Source organism: Mustela erminea, chromosome 15 (assembly GCF_009829155.1).
Source record: "Mustela erminea isolate mMusErm1 chromosome 15, mMusErm1.Pri, whole genome shotgun sequence".
In the NCBI taxonomy this organism is placed as follows: Eukaryota; Metazoa; Chordata; class Mammalia; order Carnivora; family Mustelidae; genus Mustela; species Mustela erminea.
This window is the reverse complement of record NC_045628.1, coordinates 33,418,486-33,439,534: the sequence shown is the minus strand read 5'-3', so window position 1 is coordinate 33,439,534 and position 21,049 is coordinate 33,418,486. Positions and strand designations below refer to the sequence as shown.

The 21,049-nt window shown below is 39.0% G+C and overlaps 1 protein-coding gene across 10 annotated transcripts in view; it reads right to left on the bottom strand.

Moving 5' to 3' along the window:
• Positions 1 to 21,049, bottom strand: part of KLF12 (Kruppel like factor 12) — a 436,672-nt gene that overhangs the window by 132,630 nt on the left and 282,993 nt on the right. For 7 of the 10 annotated variants that reach the window (XM_032315078.1, XM_032315082.1, XM_032315084.1 and 4 more), the window contains one exon: positions 6,255 to 6,801. In XM_032315078.1, coding sequence (XP_032170969.1) covers positions 6,255 to 6,801 — 547 coding nt within the window. The other 3 variants (XM_032315085.1, XM_032315086.1, XM_032315087.1) reach the window with 3 other exon arrangements.

The window sequence follows — 21,049 nt, the reverse complement described above, 5'->3', positions numbered from 1 at the left end:
TATGGACTGATGACACCAGCATTCCACTGAACGCTGAACTAAAGGAGGACTGGCACGTGTAAGGGAGACAGAGGAAGTGAGTCGGTGACAGAAGGAACATCACCTGAAATGAGGCATCCTTAACATCCACAAGTGAGAGAGCTGACAGCAGAAGACAATGGAGGAAGCAGAGATCTGAAAGGGGGGAGCTTCTCGCAAGCAAAACCATAGCCACACTCCATGGTCAGGAGAAGCCAGAGCTAGAGCCCTAGTCTCCAACCAGCACTGCGGCGTTCACTGCAATGACCGTATTTCCTTTCACAAATAGAAATGGCACAGGACTAAAAATACACTTGTGGCTTCTTCCTGTTGGCTGCTGAGAAAAGCAACAGCCTGGAGGAAAGAAAATGGGGTGTGAGTATTTCAAATTTGCCCACGACCACATCCCTTTGAAACTCCTGAATGAGTGCTATGAAAATAAGGTATATTTTTGGAGGATTCTTCACTTCATCTAAATATAATTTAAAAAAACCCACAACATTCTTAAAAAAGATGACCAAAGGAATTACATGCCCAAATGGGGCTGGTTTCTTAACAGCAGTATCAACATGCTCTCGTCAGATATCTTGGGGGAAAAAAGTACTTTCTACTCAAGGATCTAACAGCATAATTGTTTTAAGTCTGGAATAATGCACTCAGAACCCATAGGGAGTTGTTTTTCAAGTATGACACCATTATAATAAAGAGTCTTAATGCAATAAACATGTTTTATACAACTCTGGTAGACCAGGCTGCTGGGGTTGCATTTTCATGTAAGAAAAAGTGGCTATATAGGAACCTGGAGCTGAACACCGGCCCTCTAGGCAATTCATTTTACAACAGTCACAGGGACAGAAGAATGGGATGGTGGTTAAGGAACACCACCCTTGCTGCCCTTAGGCTTTTTCAGTTCTGATTATTCCAAAGCCATTGATCAGTCATGTTCTTGCTTGAGCCTCATTCTTAGGCATCAAGGTGAGACTGACTGTTCCTTCAGCTACCTGGAGAAAGAACAACTCACATATTGGAGGGAGGAAATGAGTCCTTTTTTTTTTTTTTTCCCTAGCTCATCAGCTGGATGGCCACAGACTGGTTATGGTGTTGCTCTTGAAGTATTTTGAATTTCTAAAACATTCCATTCATTAATACTCAGATATAAAAAATAGTTTTAAAGGACCAATGCAAAATGTTTTGGGTTTATTTTGTTTTCAACTACTCTATCCCTTCCTCTAGGTGATGAATGAGAAATGTTTGATCTTACATGAATTAATTCTGGTATCACTTTTATAACTCTCAATGGACCCAATTTTATTGAACATTAATTTGTTTGCTTTTCATTATAACCCTAGATGATTATCTGCTGTTTTTGTATTTCCTTTAACTTTCCATCATGTCTCTTTTTTTTCCCTAAAAACTTTGTCAATCTATTAAGTTGACTTTAGAACTCCGATAAATTACTGCGAGATGTAGGTTACTTCCACAGTATCATATAAGCAACGAACGTGCAATTAAAGACTTTGCTTCTACAGCTCTTTCCTCTCTAGAATTACCCATTTTCAGCTCTCTATTGGATTATTCTTGATATCATACAAATGGGTTATAATATCTCCCTCTTTTTAAATCCTTCCCTTGAGAGCCTAAAAGGCTCTCCCGCCATCCATTTCTCTATACAACTCTTTCCTGCAGAGCTATTCCAAAGAGCTGCCTAGACTTTCGGTCTTCCCCTCCTCACCTCCCAGCTGAACGCAAACTCACTTCAGTCAGTCCTTTGTCCCCATGACTCCACTGACACACTGTCACTGTCACCGGTGAACTGCACCCCGCCAGATTCCCAATTCTCAGTCCTCATTAAGCAGTGATTCAGTGATTCTTGTGAAAGGAAGAATGTAAAAAGTAGTCATGTCACTTTCCTGCCCAAAGGTCCAGTTCAGTGACTTCCCACCATATCTAGGAAAAAAACAAACAATGTAACCAAATTCTTTGAGGCCGTACATGACCCAGTCCGACTCACCCCTCCGGCCTCATATCCCACTGCGCTCCCATCGCTCATTCCCCTCCTGTTCACCAGCGGCCCTGTAGTTCCTCCTCACACCAACCACGCACCCTCCGTGCCTCAGGGTCTTTGAACTTCCAGTTCTCTCTTTCTGTAAAGGTCTTCCCCAGGTATTATTATCATAACGTACATTCCAGGTAGGCCAGATTGTACCTAAAACTGCACTCCTGTCTTTTGACTTCCCGTTCCCTTATCATGGCTTATTTTTCATTATAGCTCTTAGACCATCTGCCATAAATTGCTTGCCTCAATTGTAAGGTCATTACAGTAGACATTTGCTCATCTTGGAACCTCAGTTCTCAGAATGTTACTTGGCATATAGGATGTCCACAGGAGGAATGGAAGGAGGGAAAGAAGGAAAAGAGGGAGGGAGATCCCCAAACTTGCTTTCAGCCAGGCAATTACCAACCATGACCAACTTTGCTTGTGATCTGTTATAACTCCTACGCTTTTCTGCTACTAAGTATCTGTAAAAACTAATGAAAATATCTCCTGGGAAACCTACCAAAAACTTCCCCAGGCTGGACTGAAACTCCTTTATAAGGTCAAATAATCCCTTTAGGGTCTTGTTTATAAATAATGTGTCTCAGGTGACATAGCAACAAAACTCGGGCCAGATCAGTCCACTGGCTGTTCCCTCTACATAGAGAGCTCCCGTTTCTCAGCACAACCATTTTGGGGACTAACTGCCATTTTGTCCTTTTGGTATCAAGAGGGAAAATGTCTTCCTTGGGAGACCTTCTCTGATATCCTCCCTCTTGTAGCTCTAGCCCAAGTTGTGTTTGTCCAGAGTATCATGCTGTTTTCTTCAGATCACATATCACGTTCAAGGCCGAACTGAGATATGTCAGTGCATGGACCTAGCTTGTCATTCCTTTAGACCAATATTCTTCAAATACATGAATGGGCTGAGTTTCTATCCTCACTGGAAAGTTTTCTCACCTCCTTCTGTCGTTAGTCAAGCACCCTCAAGTGGACATTTCACTCTACCTCATCCCCAAACCCTAACCACCCCACTGAGCATCACAGTGGAAACATTTCTAACCATATATAATACCAATGTAAAAATACTTTTATCAAATACAACTTTCTCCATCTGCAATTATAATTAAACTCTCCTCGGCAAAAATCCATGCGTAGTCTATGTTTTAATCCAACTGGAGCACAGAATGTCCACAATTATCAGTTAATTATATGATTTTTTTTGTTTATTTGTTTAATGTCTATACTTCCCAGTAGACTATGAGCACCCTGAGATAGAAACAGCATCTGTTTTGTTCAACACTGTATCCTTGGACCAATAAAATACTCACTACATGACAGATGCTCAATAAATACTTGAATGGACAAATGACTCAATTCACATGATACGTCATCTTAAAACATGGATGGGTACGTTCACAGGTCTTTGTGTACATGACAGATAAGGTAAACGATTTATCTACCAGAGACCAGATGTGTTATAACAACTTTAAAAATAATTAGCCAGTACATTCATCTGCATTTATATGGGTTAGTTTTATAATTTTATTGTTAGCATTTTGAAAATCCAACTCCCCTATCATATTTTCTTTTGCTTATCCATATCAGATATACAAGTTCAACATGGGAATGGAATAGGGGCTCCCTTTATCACTTAGCCATTTCATTGTTGGCCCAGTGCCCAGCTGCACATGTGCAAAATAAAGACTTGAAGAATTACTGAAATGCCCTTTCTTTTATTCATTCTGTGAGGTAGGCAAGCCTCCTCCACTAGACACTTTTACCATCATCTAAGTAATCAGTTAAACAATAAAAAAAAAACTTATAAAATGCTATAGCAGTATTTGTATAATATGGTGATTATAAAAACATAATACAAACTAATAAAAATAGAAAATATGGGATGTTTCCAGATAATTTCTCATAGTAAACTCTCATCCCTTATAACTAGTAGTAACAATTTTGAGAAGCATTTCTGTACTAACTTCTTGGGAGCAGTTTTTCATTTGTAAATTCAGTATTTTTTTTCCTTCCAACTTTGTTTTTATACAACAGAGAAAAAATTTCTGAACATTACTGCTTCAAGTACCTTTGGAAGGAGATAAATAATAATAAGTAACTGCAAACATTTTATTGATAGTTGATTAACCCAGACATTAAGCTCTTACTTAATCTCCTCAATAATCTTCAAGGATAGATCATGTTATTATCCCCATTTAATCTTTGAATAACACTTCCCAGTCCGAAACTGTAAGTGAAGGGACTAAGCCTAACTGATTCTGACTCTCCTGCTCCTAGTGTCCATATCATAGTCCAGGGGATTTATGGTTATATCAGTTTTTATTCTGGGCATGAGAAAACTGCTAAATAAAAAACATGGCATGAAACTAACAAACACACTTGAGAGCAAATTATAGCAGGAGTCGTAACAAAGTTCTTTGGCAGAGACATAGTTTCCAGAAAATTAAATTTTGGCAATATATACTTTCAATATCAATCCCCTTAAATAAAAATAACTTCTCCCTTAGAAGATAGATAATGTCAAATATGTTTCCTTCATTAGTACATCAAAATTGTAAAAAAAAAAAAAAAAAAAAGTCGTGAACAACATTAAAATCTTCGTCAATCATCTTCACAATTAAAGCAGTATCTCCCTTGAGGGGAACGGTATAAGGACTGTATCCTGTGGTATACACATATACAGATAAAGTAACACAATACGCAAGCTTCCACTTTTGCTCTTTGTTAATTCCTAATTCTTAAAAAAATTGTGAACACATCTTGAAATTAAGAAAGAAAATAAATACCTAACCCAATAAAATCATATGACGTGGCCTGCAGTTATGCTATTATTCACATCGGTTAGCTCCTTTTGATCAGAAGTGTTAGTAACATCAGAGAGGGTTCAACTAAAGTAAAATCCAAGAGAAGACTACTTCATACCTCCTTTTTGTCTACTTGGTCACTCAGATGGTGGTGGGACTAGTTCAGGGCCTTTGCCCGAAACAGCACAAAAGACAGAGGTCTCCACATTAAGCACAGAACACTACATCCCAAGTCTGCACACCAAAACCTCTTAGTGCTGTAAATCAGGTGATATTTTTCAGTTGGTAATACTAAGAAGGTATAATTCATTTCGTGAGCTATGAAAAAACTCAATGCAGGTAAGACAATAACTTGCCAAAGACGGATGCAGTTTTGTAGAGTCAGTTTGCAAAAATCTCTCTAACTTCACAATCAACTGTTGTTTCTAGGCACTGAATCCTACCTTATAGGATTATAAAAATCTAGGCTTACTAGCATTTTATGAGAAGGCGATGTGTTTATGTATTCATCAATCATATTTTAATGATGGGCCTCGGTAGTAATATGATATCAATGCAAAAGGAATACAACATATCTTAAACCCTCATCATTTCTGGGCCCTGAAGACAATATACATGCATAAGTGTTTAGTTTTAGAGGGAACGAGTCAATGATTATGGGCATTTTCCATTTCCACAGAAGGGTGGCTTATTTTATAGATTCATGATAAAGGAAGACCAAATCGACAACGTGATGCTACTTTAATTCCTTCTAATAAAAACTGAAGAAAAAAAAAAAGAGCTTAGAAGTAGGAAAGCAACTTCATGATCAACTGCATAACTGCCATATACAAAATTAGGCAACCAGGTATTATTAAATAGAGTTATGTAGCAAAGCATTTCCTTCTAAATCCTGGAAGGAAATTTTAATATTGGATTTTGAAATACTGCATCATACCGAGTCATACCAGTATTTAAAATGACAGTAACTTCCACTAAGATAAGACCTCAAGCCACATGAGACTTTTATAGTCAAACACCTAACTTTAGAATTACTTCACTGGCGACTCAACTTAAACAAGCAGTTATGCTAAATACAGATTATTCTATCCATTTGAGCCTTTGAAGGTAAACATCATTTTGCAAAGGAAGACATTTGAATTCCAACACTAAATGACTCGATACGTAAAAATATAGACTGAAGAACACGGAAGCAAATACCAATGCCAACACGCGGTTGGTTCGCCCTAAACCGTGCTCATCAGCTCACGTCTGCGTGGTGCACAGAACCTCTTTGGATGTGGTGTGCTTGCACACGATTTCAGGGCAGCTCACTGAATAAAGGCACAGTCAGCCCTCACGCTGAAAGAAATCAAGGCTTCGATTGGGTCCCTTACCTTTGCCATGGCTTCTCCCATCCTCCAAAAGCGGCACTACGATAGTGTTGTTCACATTTCCAGGTGACCGCACAGCTGTGTAGACAACAGGCACCGACTGGACCACCACGGGGATGCGGTGAACGTGACTCAGTTTGTTAGACTGTAAATTCATGGGACTTGAAGGCGGGACAGGATGGATGATGTGCAAAAACTGCTGGCCTCCCACCCCAGACGCGGAGGCTACAAGGGGCCCTGGAGTTAATACTGTTGACGAAGATGATGCTGAAGATACTGATGTGATAACGGTCGGGGAGGAGGCTGGACGACTAGACGACGATGAAGAGGTTGAAGTTGAAGAAGGTGAGGAGGCGGACGCTGTCATGGAAACCGGGGAGGATGACACGGCGGTGGGGGATGTCCTGGCTTTGTTGATTGACAAGTCCACTGGCTCAGTTTGTGTTTGGAAGTGATCTACAGATAACGAGTCCTCCGCGGGCTCCCCTTTCACATTATTTAGCAACAGGGGAACAGCTTCCATATCGGGGTAGTTGTGGACGTTTGGAGACTGTGGGGAGAAAAAGGGGACACATACGGATCCTTGTTAATCACATACTGAAGAGATGGCAAGATTTATGACTGGAGTGCTTATTAATTTTTCCCTTATTGCTATGAGACACTACTCATTCCCCAAATATTTGAAGATCTGCTCTGTGACAGTCATCGTGATTAGAGTTGAGAGTACAAAAGTACAAAACAGCGTAAGACACGGCCTCTCCTATAAGGACATTTTCATCCTATTGGGAGAGACAGACACAGTTGTTAAAATCAGTGGAAGAAGTACTCCATGGAGGGGAGAAGAGGCCACAAGAACCCCAAAATGAACAGCAGTTGTACATAAGATCTCTAAAAGACAAGGGCAGTATACAAAGCATTACCTACTTAAAACTACATAAATACAACCGCTTATTTATTTAAAATAACAATTATTCTAATTAAAAGCATTCATGTTGTTGGCTTGACCCATTCTGCATTTGTGAATCTCACTTTCCTCAATTGTAAAGCGATGGGAATTTTGACAAGATAAACTCAAACACCCCTTCCAGCTCTGCTATTCTACAATTTCGTGATTCTAACCTTTACTCAACACTATCATAATCTGGAGGCATAAAAGTACCGGGCAATAATTTTGGGGAAAATCACTATATTTCAACTTTCATATATGGTGCAAGAGCTCCCATATCATTCTCATGACAAGCACTGAAAAGGAGCACAATTGCTAAATTATTAAATATAAATGTGTTCTAACAATTGGTTTATATTTTAACTTCTAGTGATAGCAACATTTTTCTTCTCAAAATAATGTACATAACTACCACAACAAACATTTTAGGAAATAATTTTAGAAAAAACTTATTCTGAAAATTTTAAATTGTTTATGAATATTTTATTTAACTTAACATAAAGATCATTTTGTACGAGTTTTATTCTTTTTAGTTTTAATGAGCAAATTTAAAATAATAATTAATAATAATAAATCCAAGATTCTACCCAGACTAATGGACTCAACATTTTTATTACCAGATAAAAATATGATTTATCCTTATATTTATTCATTCATAAATTCAACAAGTATTCATTGAATGCCCACCTCCAAGACCTAACAAAATGGCCTAACAATTTTATTGTCACGTGTCAGGCTAGCTTTACCATTGAAAATTAGATTGTGACAGATTATTTTGGTTATATCTAATTTGGCCAGGCTAACACAGGCACTGATGTTCTATTGTACAAAGACCAAAAACTTTTTTTTCAGCTTCATTATGGCATCAGAACAACAATGTCTAAAATTATATTAAATTGGTTCATTTCATTCTTTGTTTAATAAAAGATCTTAGTTTGCTATTCCCCCTAAAATTTGAGCATACACTTAAAGGAACAAAACATGTTTCTTAAAACCTTTCTTTATAGAATATAAATTATAGCTCCATTCAAAATATACAATAGGCAGTAGTGCAAGGGAATTCTATTCAACAAGATAATAAGTCAACAATGGTACCAGATCAACTAAAAAGGGAAACGGGTTGATGTTTTATTGTTGTTGTTGTTTTTTCCTAAACTAAGATGGTTACTTACACACAAAAAGGAAGAGAATTAGAAAATATAAAAATAAACCATCCAATCTACTGCATGAAATTCTCAGTGCCAAGATTTCATTCTTTGTATTGAAACTGAGAAATAACTCTTTAAATCTTTTCAGACACTAAGAAACAAAACAAAACAAAAAAAACCCCACAAATACCATAAACCAGGTTACTTCTAAAAAAACTATTAGCATTATCTACTCTTCTAACTAGAACAGTATTTCAATTGATTCCCAGCATTATCATTTAATTTCTTTTTAGAACAATCTAAGATATTTCTTACTAGTGTGTTATACTCACATAGAAATTCTTTGTTGAGGCTGCTTTTATAAAATATCCCAAGTGGTTTGTCATTAAAATCATAAAATATGTCATTAAATACATGTTACAAAACACTGTTTGACTTCAAATATAGGCTTGATTAGTTTCTCTCTTCCTACTGTATTAACTACATCCGGAATTCTAATTTCGGAAACAGCGATTTTTCTGTCTCATTAGACAAAAGGTTTCTATGCAGATTTACAAACTGAGGGCTGAGGTGTAAGTCATCACTGTAGCAACATATCATAATATAAACAAAAGACTAACGGATTGCGACAATATAAGAGCTGAGAAAGATGGGGCTTATTTGTAGAGATGGCTTCTGAGACATCAAGTGTCACTGAGCTTTGCGAATGGCTTCGACTTTTCTAGATTATGAACAGGAGTTCACATTTTGTATCTGCTTATTCCCTCCCTCAGAAACAAATTTATCCCTTAAACTGTTTTATAACAACAGAAGCAGAGTATCCCTCTTATAATTCTGTTGCAAATCCTAGGAAAGCCATGAAGGACCAAATATTACGAGTCTCCAGGTTATTTTCAAACATGTGAGAACTACTTAGCTTTTACATGAGCTTAAGCCAAAATATAGAAAATGGTCATGATAATTAGCAAGGATAAATCCAACACAAGGACTACACGCATTTTCTTTGGAACGCTGGCCACATTATGCAGGAAGTTGCAAGGACCACCATCGCAGAGGCATATGTTGGTTCCTTCTTCCCACATAGCAGGTGAAATGCACCCAGGATGTCCCCAAATGATGCCTCGTCAGTAGAAAGAGAACAAAGTCTTTATTGTACCATTCCCCTGTTTACGGTATTGACATAACATTACATCCTCAGAGCCCATATGTATCTCTCCTACTGGGAGGCGGCAGGTAAAGCCCCCCTGTAGCTTCGGGCCACACATTTGCAGGTGGGAAGCTAGCAATACCACTTCAAAATGGTTTCGAAACACCTGTGGCCCACTTCCGCTCCTTCTTTTAGGAAAGAGCAAAGACCTGAAAGACTAGATCCTGAAATCGTCATCTGGAATTCATTTCCTGACTTTCAGAAAGGTGAAGATTGAAATGCATCGATTCTGAGGTAAGAATCCATATACACGCAGCGGCAGTGAGGTGATGGGACGGAGCGCACGGCCGAGAGCGACAACAAGAGCTCTGGGAAACCAACGGGAACATCAAATGAGAGGTATTTGGAGCAGCCAGAAATTAAATAAAAGGACTACAGCGTACATCAGACATACTGTGGGTTCAGCTCCAGACCGTGGCAATAAAGCAAATGTTGCCATAGAGCCTGTCAAGTGAATGTTTTGGCTTTCCAGTGCTTCGAAAAATTATGTTTACACTACAGCTGTAGTCTCCCAAGTGCACAATACCATTACGTCTAACAAAACAATGTGCATATCTGAATTTAAAAATACTTCATTGCTAAAAAAAAATAATGCTAACCTTCACTTCTAATTCTGGTTCTCTTGCTATTCCCACCTCATCTGCAGTTACTTCCTCCACTTGAGCCCCTCAAAGTCATCCATGAGGGTTGGAAACAACTTCCTCCAAACTGCTGTGAATGTTGATATTTTGGCTTCTTCCCATGAATCATGAATGTGTGGGCAATTAGAATGGTGAAACCCTTCCAGAAGGTTTTCGATTTATTTAGCCTGGATCCACCAGAGAAATCGCTGTCCACGGCAGGTGCTGCCTTGCAAAAGGTATTTCTTAAATAATAAGATGTGGAAGTTGAAATGACTCCTTGATCCACGGGCTGCAGACTGGACGTCGTGTTAGCAGGGATACAATCAGCAATCATCTCTACACATCTCCCTCAGAGCTCTTGGGTGAGCAGGTGCCCTGTGGATGAGCAGTCATCTTGTGAAAGCAATCTTTCTTCTGACCAGTAGGTCGGTCTCAAGAGGGGGCTTAAAAACTTCAGGAGACCATGTTGTACACAGAGGGGCTGTCATCCAGCCTTCCTCCCTCCAGTTACGGAGCACAGACACAGTAGTGTAGTAGAATTCCCAAGGGCCTTCGGATTTTCGGAATGGTCACTGAGCATAGGCTTCAACTTAAGAGTCGTCAGTTGCGTTAGCTCCTCACTAAAAAGTCAGCCGGTCCTCTGAAGCCAGGCACTGACTTCTCCTCTCCAGCTGTGAAAGCCCCAGATGGCATCTTCTTCCAACAGAAGGTTGTTTAGGTTGAAAATCAGTCGTTCAGTGTAGCCACCTTCATGAATTATCCAAGCCCAATGTTCTGGAGAACTCGCTGCAGCTTCTCCGTGGCAATCACTGCTTCCCCTCTCACTTTTATGATCTGGGGATGGCTTCTTTCTCTCCTTACACCTCATGAACCAATGTAGCTTTCAATTTTTGTTTGTAGCTTCCTTACCTCTTTCAGTTTTCATAGAATTCAAGAGTTAGGGCCCTGCTCTGGATTGAGCTTTGGCTGAAGGGATTGCTGTTGCTGCCTTGATCTTCTATGTAGAGCACTCAAACTTTCTCCGTATCGGCAATAAAGCTGTTTTCACTTTCCTACCTATGCATTCACTGGCTCACACCTGCAGTTTCTTTCGAGAACTTTTCCTTTTCATTCATAAGTTGGCTAACTGTTTTGTGCAAGAAACCTGGCTTTCAACCTGTCTCGGCTTTTGACAAGCCTCCTGCACTAAGCTTATGCGTTTCTAGCTCTGGATTGACGGTGAGAGATGTATGCCTGCTCCTACTTGAAGACGCAGAGGTACAATAGGGTTATTAACTAGCCCAATTCCAACATTGCTGTGTCTTGGGGAACAGAGAAGCCAAGCAGAGGTAGAGAGATGGGGAACCGCTGTTGGTGGGGGGGTGTCAGAACACACACAACCCTTATCAAGGGTGCTGTCCTATATGGGCGCAGTTCATGGTGCCCCAAAACAATTACGATAGTAACACCAGAGATCACTAGTCACAGATCACCATAAAAAACTAAATAATAATGAAAAGTTTTCAATGTTGTGAAAATCACCAGCATGTGACACAGAGACACAAAGTGAGCAAATGCTCTTGGAGAAATGGCACCAACAGGCTTGCTTAGATGCAGGTTTGCCACAAACTCTAATTGGTTTAAGAAAAAGAAAACAGGAGTGCGTGGGTGGCTTAGTGGGTTAAGCCTCTGCCTTCGACTCAGGTCATGATCTCAGCGCCCTGGGATTGAGCTCCGAATTGGGCTCTCTGCTCAGCAGGGGGCTTGCTCCCCCCTATATCTCTGTCTGCCTCTCTGCCTACTTGTGATCTCTCTCTGTCAAAATAAATAAAATCTTAAAAAAAAAAAAAAAAAGGAAAGAAAGAAAAAGAAACCAAACCAGTCTATCTGTGAAGCATGACAAAGCAAAGCTGATACAATGAGGAATGCCTGTAAGGCTACTTGAGAAAGTGAGAGAAGATACGGCATGCGGAAACATAAGGGATAGGAATGCTGAAAAGATTAGAAATAAAGAGAAGCGAGAAGTTTTAAGCACCATAGAGAAACTTCTGTTAAAAAACAAAGAAAGGATTCCACGCTAAAATTCTACCCTTGATTACTAACCACTCAATTCTTGCTACAACACAGATGGACTATTCAATCTCAGGGTCAGCTTAGTGCCCCTGTTGTTGTTTGTTTATACCAAAGCCCACCAAGATTTTTGTCTGGGAGTGGTGACTTTAGCCGAATTTTGCTGTTGATGTCCTGATGTGGAGATGATGATCAAACACTTAATATATTTGACATCATTAAAAGAAACAACACCCCTAAACACATGAGAATAATTAATTTCATGAAGTATCTCGACTGATTTATCATGAAAAGAACAAAATACTTCATGAAGAACATGCTATCATCAAACACGGTCTTGATTTTTCTTTTCTTTCTTTCTTTTTTTTTTTCCTGTATTAGATAGATCTAGAGTTCTAATTTTAGAAACAGTGACTACTTACACCACAGATTTATCTCTCCTACCTATCCAGATTCCCACATAGGTTTACAAACCAAGGGCTGGGGTGTAATTCATCACTGTAGAAATACTTCATAATGTAAATCATTATATACATATGATCTTTCCAAAGGATTACATATTATTCCTTGAAAGGGTAATGACAGAAATTTTTTAATAAAATGTCTTAACAAATTACTGCCTGAATATACACCAACTGGAACAAGATAAATGTAACAATATACTTAATAAAATATTTATGTGAAAATCTATAAAGATAAATACAAACAGGATTATATGGTCACATAGTCTTTTCTTCAAAACTCCGAAAGCCAATTTTAATCATAATATCCACTCAATAAAATATTATACATAATAGTCTAGTGAACATATTCCTTTCAGTGATCTGGGGATTACACGTGAGCTTTCCTAACAAGATAAAGTTTTTCCCGAACAAATATTTTAAAAGGTAACTTAAGCTTTAGGCGTTTTGTTGAGTGAATATAAAAATGAATCTAAAATTTCCTAATGCTGGTACCCGTAGTACTGGATGTGTCTCCTATAGTCAGCCGTTATCAGCAGCTGAATCTTATTATGCTCTGGCAACGACTAAAAAGTGCTTTTAATATTGGTCATGTCTTTTAAACACTTGGTAATCTTAACAAGAGAGGAAAAAATGTCTGGACACAATCTCATCTTTGGAAAACCCGCCAGAGATTGTTATGTGTAGTCATGGTTGAGGGCTGCTTAGACAGTATTCTGTTAAGTGTTATCCAAGATTTACATGCCGTCTGTTTCATCTTTAATGGCCCTGGGGATTTTTAGAGAAGCAGAGCATTTACACACATGTGCCGCGCACGCGCGCGCACACACACACACACAGTGTGTCCCAACTACCCACTTATCTAGCCACTCATCTACTCACCCAGCCAGCCAGCATTTAAACAAATTATATCTCATCTTATCTTTATAAACTTGTTGAGAAATAATCTCATGGTAGTTTTTAGAAAAGATTATAAAAGTCACCTAACATTACATAGCTCATGGTTTAACTGCTAGGATCACCTTTGCTTTATAAGCATGCAGTGTGGTTTTTATAAGAAAGAAAATTCGATTTAGACACAAAAGAATTCATGACTTACCCTGTCACTTACTAGCTGTGCCATCTTGGTATATCACCATTAAAATTCTCTAGGTGTGAGTTTATCTACCTACAAAAAAGCAATATAATTCCAAACTCATATAATTGTTTTATAGATTGTATTAAGGGTATTAAGTGTTTTTAAGTAATACCGGTTAGGGTGGGACAGGAACAAACGAGCTCCCCCTCTCAGAACTAAATATTCCAGGGGGGCCTGGGTGGCTCAGTCAGGTGGGCCGCCAACTCTTGATTCCAGCCTCGGGGTGCTCAGTGGGGTGCCTGCTTCTCTTTCTCTCTCCCTCTCCTGCTCCCTTAGCTCTATCTCTAAAATAAATAAATAAATCTAAAAAAATTTTTAAAAACCCAAAAAACCAGAACTAAAAATCCCAACACAACCTAATCTATGACTCTGACTCTCAGAAGTAACTTGACTCGATGCACCGCACAAAAGATATTCTGATGCGGGATTGCAGAAATGCAACCACTATATTGCACAGGTACAGTGTTCACTAATCAACCAAACAGATATATACACTACAAAAGTAGCTAAATAAGTCAAAATAATACAGGACTTTTAGGGTCCACGTGATTTTAAACAAACACATCTCTTAAAATATAGAAGACAGTCATGTGACACTGTTCTGTTCTTTTTTTTTAATTTTCTATTTTTGTGCTTAACTAGATTGACCCATAGGATGATCTGTAAAGTGGACTACATTTTAATTAACTGGTTTCATTTGTTAATTCCACAATATAAATGATTTACACCAATCCACAGTTCAGCTTTATGACAATATATAGTTATGTTAATTATTGAGATGCTGACCAGTCTTACCAAGGAATGAAACAGCACAGCATTATTTTCTTCTTGAGTCTCAAAGTTTATGTCAGTTTCATTCTCTGACTTGGTGATTAATTAAATTCAACATGTTTTTTTACAGGAAGTAATTAAGGAAATGTACTGTGTACTTCATGTAAAAAAGGAAATAAGCTCTATTTATGATTCTATATCCTTGATCATGGAAGTTTTAAGTTATACAGAATTATTTTAGATGGAAATACATTTAATTAAGGAGCTACATTCTTTTTTTTTTACACAAAGCACAATGCTGAAGGCAAGCAAGAAACACCTCTGGCCATTTTTGCTCTGAGTGTATATGTCACCAAACAACCACTTGTGAACAGGGTATACACTGTACTTTCTTCTCTGTTTTATTTTACTAAAAAGGAAAGCCTATTTTTCTTTTTTTTTTCCAAGTTTTTTTAATTTATTGACAGAAACAGAGAGAGAGAGAGAGAGAGCGCACACACACACACAAGCAAGGGGAGCAGGAGGCAGAGGGAGAGGGAGAAGCAGGCTCCCCACTGAGCAGAGGAGGAGGCTCCATCCCAGGACTCTGGGATCATGATCTGAACCTAAGGCAGATGCTTAACCGACTGAGTAACCCAGCCACCCTAAAAAGGAAAGCCTTTTTTTTTTTTTTTTCCCCAAGATTCATCTTACACATGCCCTTTAGGTCATCGTTTGTCTTGCTTTCGGCCCAGTGATCACCCTGTTTCAGTCCACCTGTTCAAGGGCAAACTCTTAAATGCAAATACTATAGATTTGTGTCTTTTTTTTTTTTTTTTTTAAAGACTTATTTTGGAGAGAAAGAGAGAGCATGTGTGTGTGGTCACCTACATAAATATGTGTTTCTTGCGGGGAGGAACAGGAGTAGGGCCAGAAGGAGAGGAGAAACTCAAGCTGACTCCCCATAAGGGCAGAGCCTAAAGCGGGGCATGGTCCCAGGGCTGTGTGAGCAGGACCTGAGCTGAAATCAAGAGTTTGAGGCTTACTGCATTGAACCACCCAGATCCCCAAAGTGTGTATTTATAAGACTCACCACCCTCCAAAAAAATGAAAGCGAAGTATACTAAAGAAAAGGAGAGATAAACTCTCAACCCTCTAAAACTACAGATGAGAGAATAAAAGGAAATAACTGGAAATATTCTACCATGACGATATGCACCTGGGCTCAGAAAGTATCAAATGAGCTATCCACTGCAAGCTGGGGAAAGTAAGCTGAAGGAATATCGACTGTGTTACCTCAGTATCTCAAGTGTTAGTTTAAGACGTGATTGGTTCTTTCAGAAAATTCAGAACATACACATAACATAATAGACTATGTGCTATTACATTTACGTTTTGGGGGCTTTTGCATTTGAATTGAAAAGGATAGTCTTTTTTATTTTTTATTTTTTTTCTTTCTAAATATTTTTTCAGGGGTGCCTGGGTGGCTCAGTCATTAACTGCCTTCGGCTCAGGTCATGATCCTGGGGTCCTGGGATCGAGCCCCACATCGGGTTCGCTACTCGTCGGGAAGCCTGCTTCTCCCTCTCCCATGCCCCCTTGCTTGTGTTCCCTCTCTGGCTGCGTCTCTCTCTGTCAAATAAATAAATCAAATCTTTAAAATAAATAAATAAATAGATAAAATTTTTTCAAAATTTTACTTATGCTTTAATACCGGTTTCAGCAGAATTTAGTGATTCGTCACTTAACGCCCAGTGTTCATTGTAACAAGTGCCCTCCTTCAGACCCACCACCCATAAAATGGAAACCTTTAAAAAAGGATTCAATACGCATTTAAATTCATCTCAAATGTTCCTATTTCTTAGTTGTCAGGCTTTTCTATGACCTATTTATTTCCCAGGACTTTCATAATATTTATCCAAAGCAATCAGAAGCTATGTGAACCGTGGACCGCCAAACTGAAACTCCAGCTGGGCACGTGTGTGTTGGGAAGTTGGGGTGGGAGGAGGTGGGGAGGCTCCCTTTGCCATAGGGTGGGGAACGACAGAGGAGATGCAGTGAACGCATTTTTTTTTTTTTTTTTTAAATAGCAGACAATGAAATGAAGCAACGAAAAGACTGACAGAAATGTCTGGACATGAGCATAATGTGTTATGTGTTACATGTAAACATACCGATATTTAGCAAATAAATAACATTTTGTTTTACCACATAACATAATCAGTGAACACTCACCACATTTGCTAGGCACGAATATAGCGCGGAGGATACTAAGCCACATAAATCCTATTTCCCTGGCCAAATGATCTAAAAGAAGCAGTGTCCCTAAAACAAAGGTCAAGGGGCACCTGGGTGGCTCAGTGGGTTAAGCCTCTGCCTTCAGCTCAGGTCATGATCCCAGGGTCCTGGGATCGAGCCCCGCATCGGGCTTTCTGCTCTGCAGGGAGCCTGCTTCCTCCTCTCTCTGCCTGCCTCTCTGCCTACTTGTGATCTCTGTCTGTCAAATAAATAAATAAAATCTTAAAAAAAATAAAAAAAATAAAAAAAAATAAAACAAAGGTCAAAATGAAGTCTAGGAAGTCAGTTTCGTTCCCCCCCCCCTTTTTTTTTAAACAACTGCTGTCACACTGAGCCTTACAAAGCATGCAAAGATGTCTTAAAAATAAATCATACGACTCAAACTATATGTCATTTTGGAAAAGACAAAACTATAGAGGCAGTAAAAAGATCAGTGGTGGCCAGGGCCTTGGAGGAAGGGAGGGAGGGACGAGTAAGGAAAGGGTGTTGAGGGCAGTGAAACTCATCTGTACGTTACTGCAGTAACACAACATAACATAACACAACATAACATAACACAACATAACATAACACAACGTAACATAACCTTAATGGTGGCGGATGGACACGTGCTGCCCTGCATTTGTCAAAACCCACAGAACTGCATAGAGTGAACAGCCTCAATGCAGTGACAGTACTAACGTCATCAATACAGGTAAATTAAGTCATTCACTGTCCCCAGTGTGCTGCACTAACACAAGACTTCATACTAGGGGTGGGACTGAGGTAGGAATATGGCATGTTTGGGTACAATGTGCCTAATTATTCTGTAATTCTAAATTTGCACTAAACAAACAAACAAAAAGCCCCCCTCATTATTTGTAGGAAACTGAATTCAATATTAATGCTGTTGACGAGACCCAGTTTTGTCATATTTTATCATTCTTCACAAAAATTAGTAAACCAAAAGTATTATCACAGCATTAGTGAATCTAAAAAAAAAAAAGAAGAAGAAGAAGAAGTCACTGTTTCAGGCTTATGTTTTCTACCTCATGGCTAGAATTCTTTTTGGTCTTTGGTTTTATGCAGTGACTAATTTACATTAGTAAAGTTTCACATTCACAATGCATTAAAGAAAAACATGTGTGATAGACTCTTGGGGGGAAAAAACGTTCATTGGAATCTTTACCCTAGACTACAGACTCAAGCCCGGTACTGAGGCAAACGTCCCTGTGCTCACTGCGGATTTTAAAATACACATGAACTTTCCCATTCTCAAATAGATCAGTCTTCTCCTCTACCAGTTGGACCTTGCTAGTCATTATTTCATAATGATACCTCACAGTGGTGGAGTGCACTGAATTTCCGAGACAAGAAAACTTGACCTGAAGAGGATGAGAAAGCCAAACAATACACCTAGAAACCCTAACACATTACAAACACATCAAGCCAAAATGCCATCTTTTCATGGAAAAGGGGGTATATTTACAAAATGTGGGTCTTTACAGCAAGCAAGTAGGCAAGAATAGCCTCATATTCTCCCCTTCTTAGAGAAAATGCCTATGAAGAGAAATCACCAGCAAGGCCAAAACAAAACTAATGGCAAAGACAATGGAAATCGATCTTTTCCCATGTACCCTGGAATCAGAGGCGGCTGCAGTGGGAAAATGGCACAAGTAGACAGGTAAAAGAGTTGAAATGCCCCAAAACTTACTCGTGATTTAATTCTATCTCAGCTCACTACAAAGTCACTAAAATGCTCTCATACAAACCCACACTTTTAGCCTCATCTTTCGGCTTCCTATTAAATGAGGTTTCGATGCACACAGGTCTAAGGACGATGAAAGTGGCCACGGGTTTTATAAGTGTTTCTCCCATTTAACTGCAATCGCCACGGGGCACACACAGGTGTACATAATTACCACGTGCATGTGGACGACGGCGGGTCCTTCAAGCCCCTGTTGATGATACCTACCAGGAAATGCATATAAGGAAAAGGGGAGAAGGGTCAGACTGGAGGCCCAGAAACGACAAAAATGGGAACAGGAAAGCAGAAAGACATGTGACAGAAAAAGAGAACCTGCCGGCCACCCAGGACCCCTGCTAATCAGGAGATACTTATAATGACAATGGGTGACACCTCAGTCGGGAGATGAACTGAGATATTTATTTATGAGAGAAGGATTGAAAAAAAAAAAAAAAACCTTAATAGTAATGCTGTCAAGGATGTAGTAAAATAGACACTTTATGGCTAGTAGGGTAACTGGGTACACATTTACAGGAATGCTGTTGAACTACGCCTCAAGAGTCTTAAATACCTTAAAACAAATATAACATTTTTAAGAATCTAGGGCATTGCCATCACCCTCTCCTCTTCCCCTCCAATACATATGCATGTATATACACACACACAAACACATCGCCCTCCCAAGCTGAGAGGGAGTGACCTTATATTCAGGATGCATTCCAGGCTTACCTCTAATTACTGTATTTTTGGGAAAAGAGAATAATATTTGGAATCAAAATCTTCAATCAATACCAGTGTTGCCTTGTTGGCCTTCCGAAATCACCAGAGAGAATATGTATGCTTTAAGCCAGGAGGAGGGAAAGAAATTCAGCACACTTGGTCATGATTCCTGTGGAATGTGGATGTGGAATGACTTCACGATTTCAAGCGCTGGTACGACAAACAAGCTTTCAAAAGACGGTTGTTCTGTTTGGAAGATTACATACATGCCAACCATCTCAAGTTCAGGCCATAAGCACCTCAGATGGCTTTGGAGAAAAACCCCAGACGCAGCATCACCACTGATGTAAACAGTGCTGTGTGTCAAGCGGTCGAGATGAGGTGTTTGAGTTAATGACGACTTAAAACTGGTCCTCCTGAGGACACCAGCACTGCTGTCGAACCTGCATGTGAAGATACTGAATGAAATCACAGACAACTGGGGAGTTGGAAAAGTTCAATATTTTCTAAAATGTATACACTAGTTCATATGAAGTGTGGTTTGTTTTATCACTAATTCAATACATGAAGATATGATAACTGCTAAAGTTAAACTATTTATGAGCTTATATATTCGAGCTGGGTACAAAAGTTTCTTCCTGGGGAAACAGGATAACAACGCAGGGACTTGTAGTTAGACAAAGATAGTAATCAGGGATTTTGGCAAACAGGTATACACAGATATTCATTTTTATCTTTGTAGGAGTAAACATTAGAAACTACAGATTGGGCATAAAAACGGAAGAACGTTTGAAACAACGGCTTTAGCCCTGGCTAAAAACAGAATCATCCAGGCAACATTTCAAAGGTAAGCGATGTGGTGAGTCTGGGATCCGGCGCTGGTGCCGGTAGTTTTAAAAGCATCACACGGGACTCCAGTGACGCACCAGCTTTGAGAAACAATATTCAGTGGCACGGAGGATACTATCTCTATGACGTTAAGCTAAAAAAATGTTAGGATACAAAACTACATAAAAGAATAAGCTTAATTTTGTTGCCTCCACCAGCATTTTTACTTACATATGAAAATAAGAAAAAGGCTAGAAGACAACTGTGGAAACGTTAATAATAGTTTCTCCACTTGGTGAATTCGTGGGTGATCTAGATTTCCTTTTTTTTTTTTTTAAATTTTCTTTATTTTCTACAGTGAACCTGTGGTACTTTTAAAAAATAAAAAGAACTGTGCTATATTTCAAGATACACCTATAAGGAGGGTACAAAATATATTTTCAGGAAAAAATATTTGAAAAAAGGAACAGAGGCATTTCTAATTTTTAATCTGGCTTTCCCTAGATTCCACTGAGCCATTATGTCCTTGGAAGAAAATAACAAATTCTACTGCAGTCCCCATCTGCCAAGGGCGTTCCTCCCATCAGTTTTGAAAAGATGGGCGGCACAGCTATTTTGCACAAATTCATGTCTCTACCTACGTAACCAGGTCTCTACCTATGTAACTGGAATGAAACTAAAGACAAGAGCTAAATACAATCAGAAACTAAAGGTATGTGAGGGCAGTAACCCAGTGGGTTTACACTGTGGACTTCTCTGGAAACTCCAAGCTGCTGCATTACAGTTTACCGGGAAAACATTTTCATATTTGAGAAGTTACTGAAAACAATTATATACCAATGCATGGGAACTACAAAGCTTTTTAGGTTTTTGATGAAAAGCTTTCCCTCAATCAATATGTATT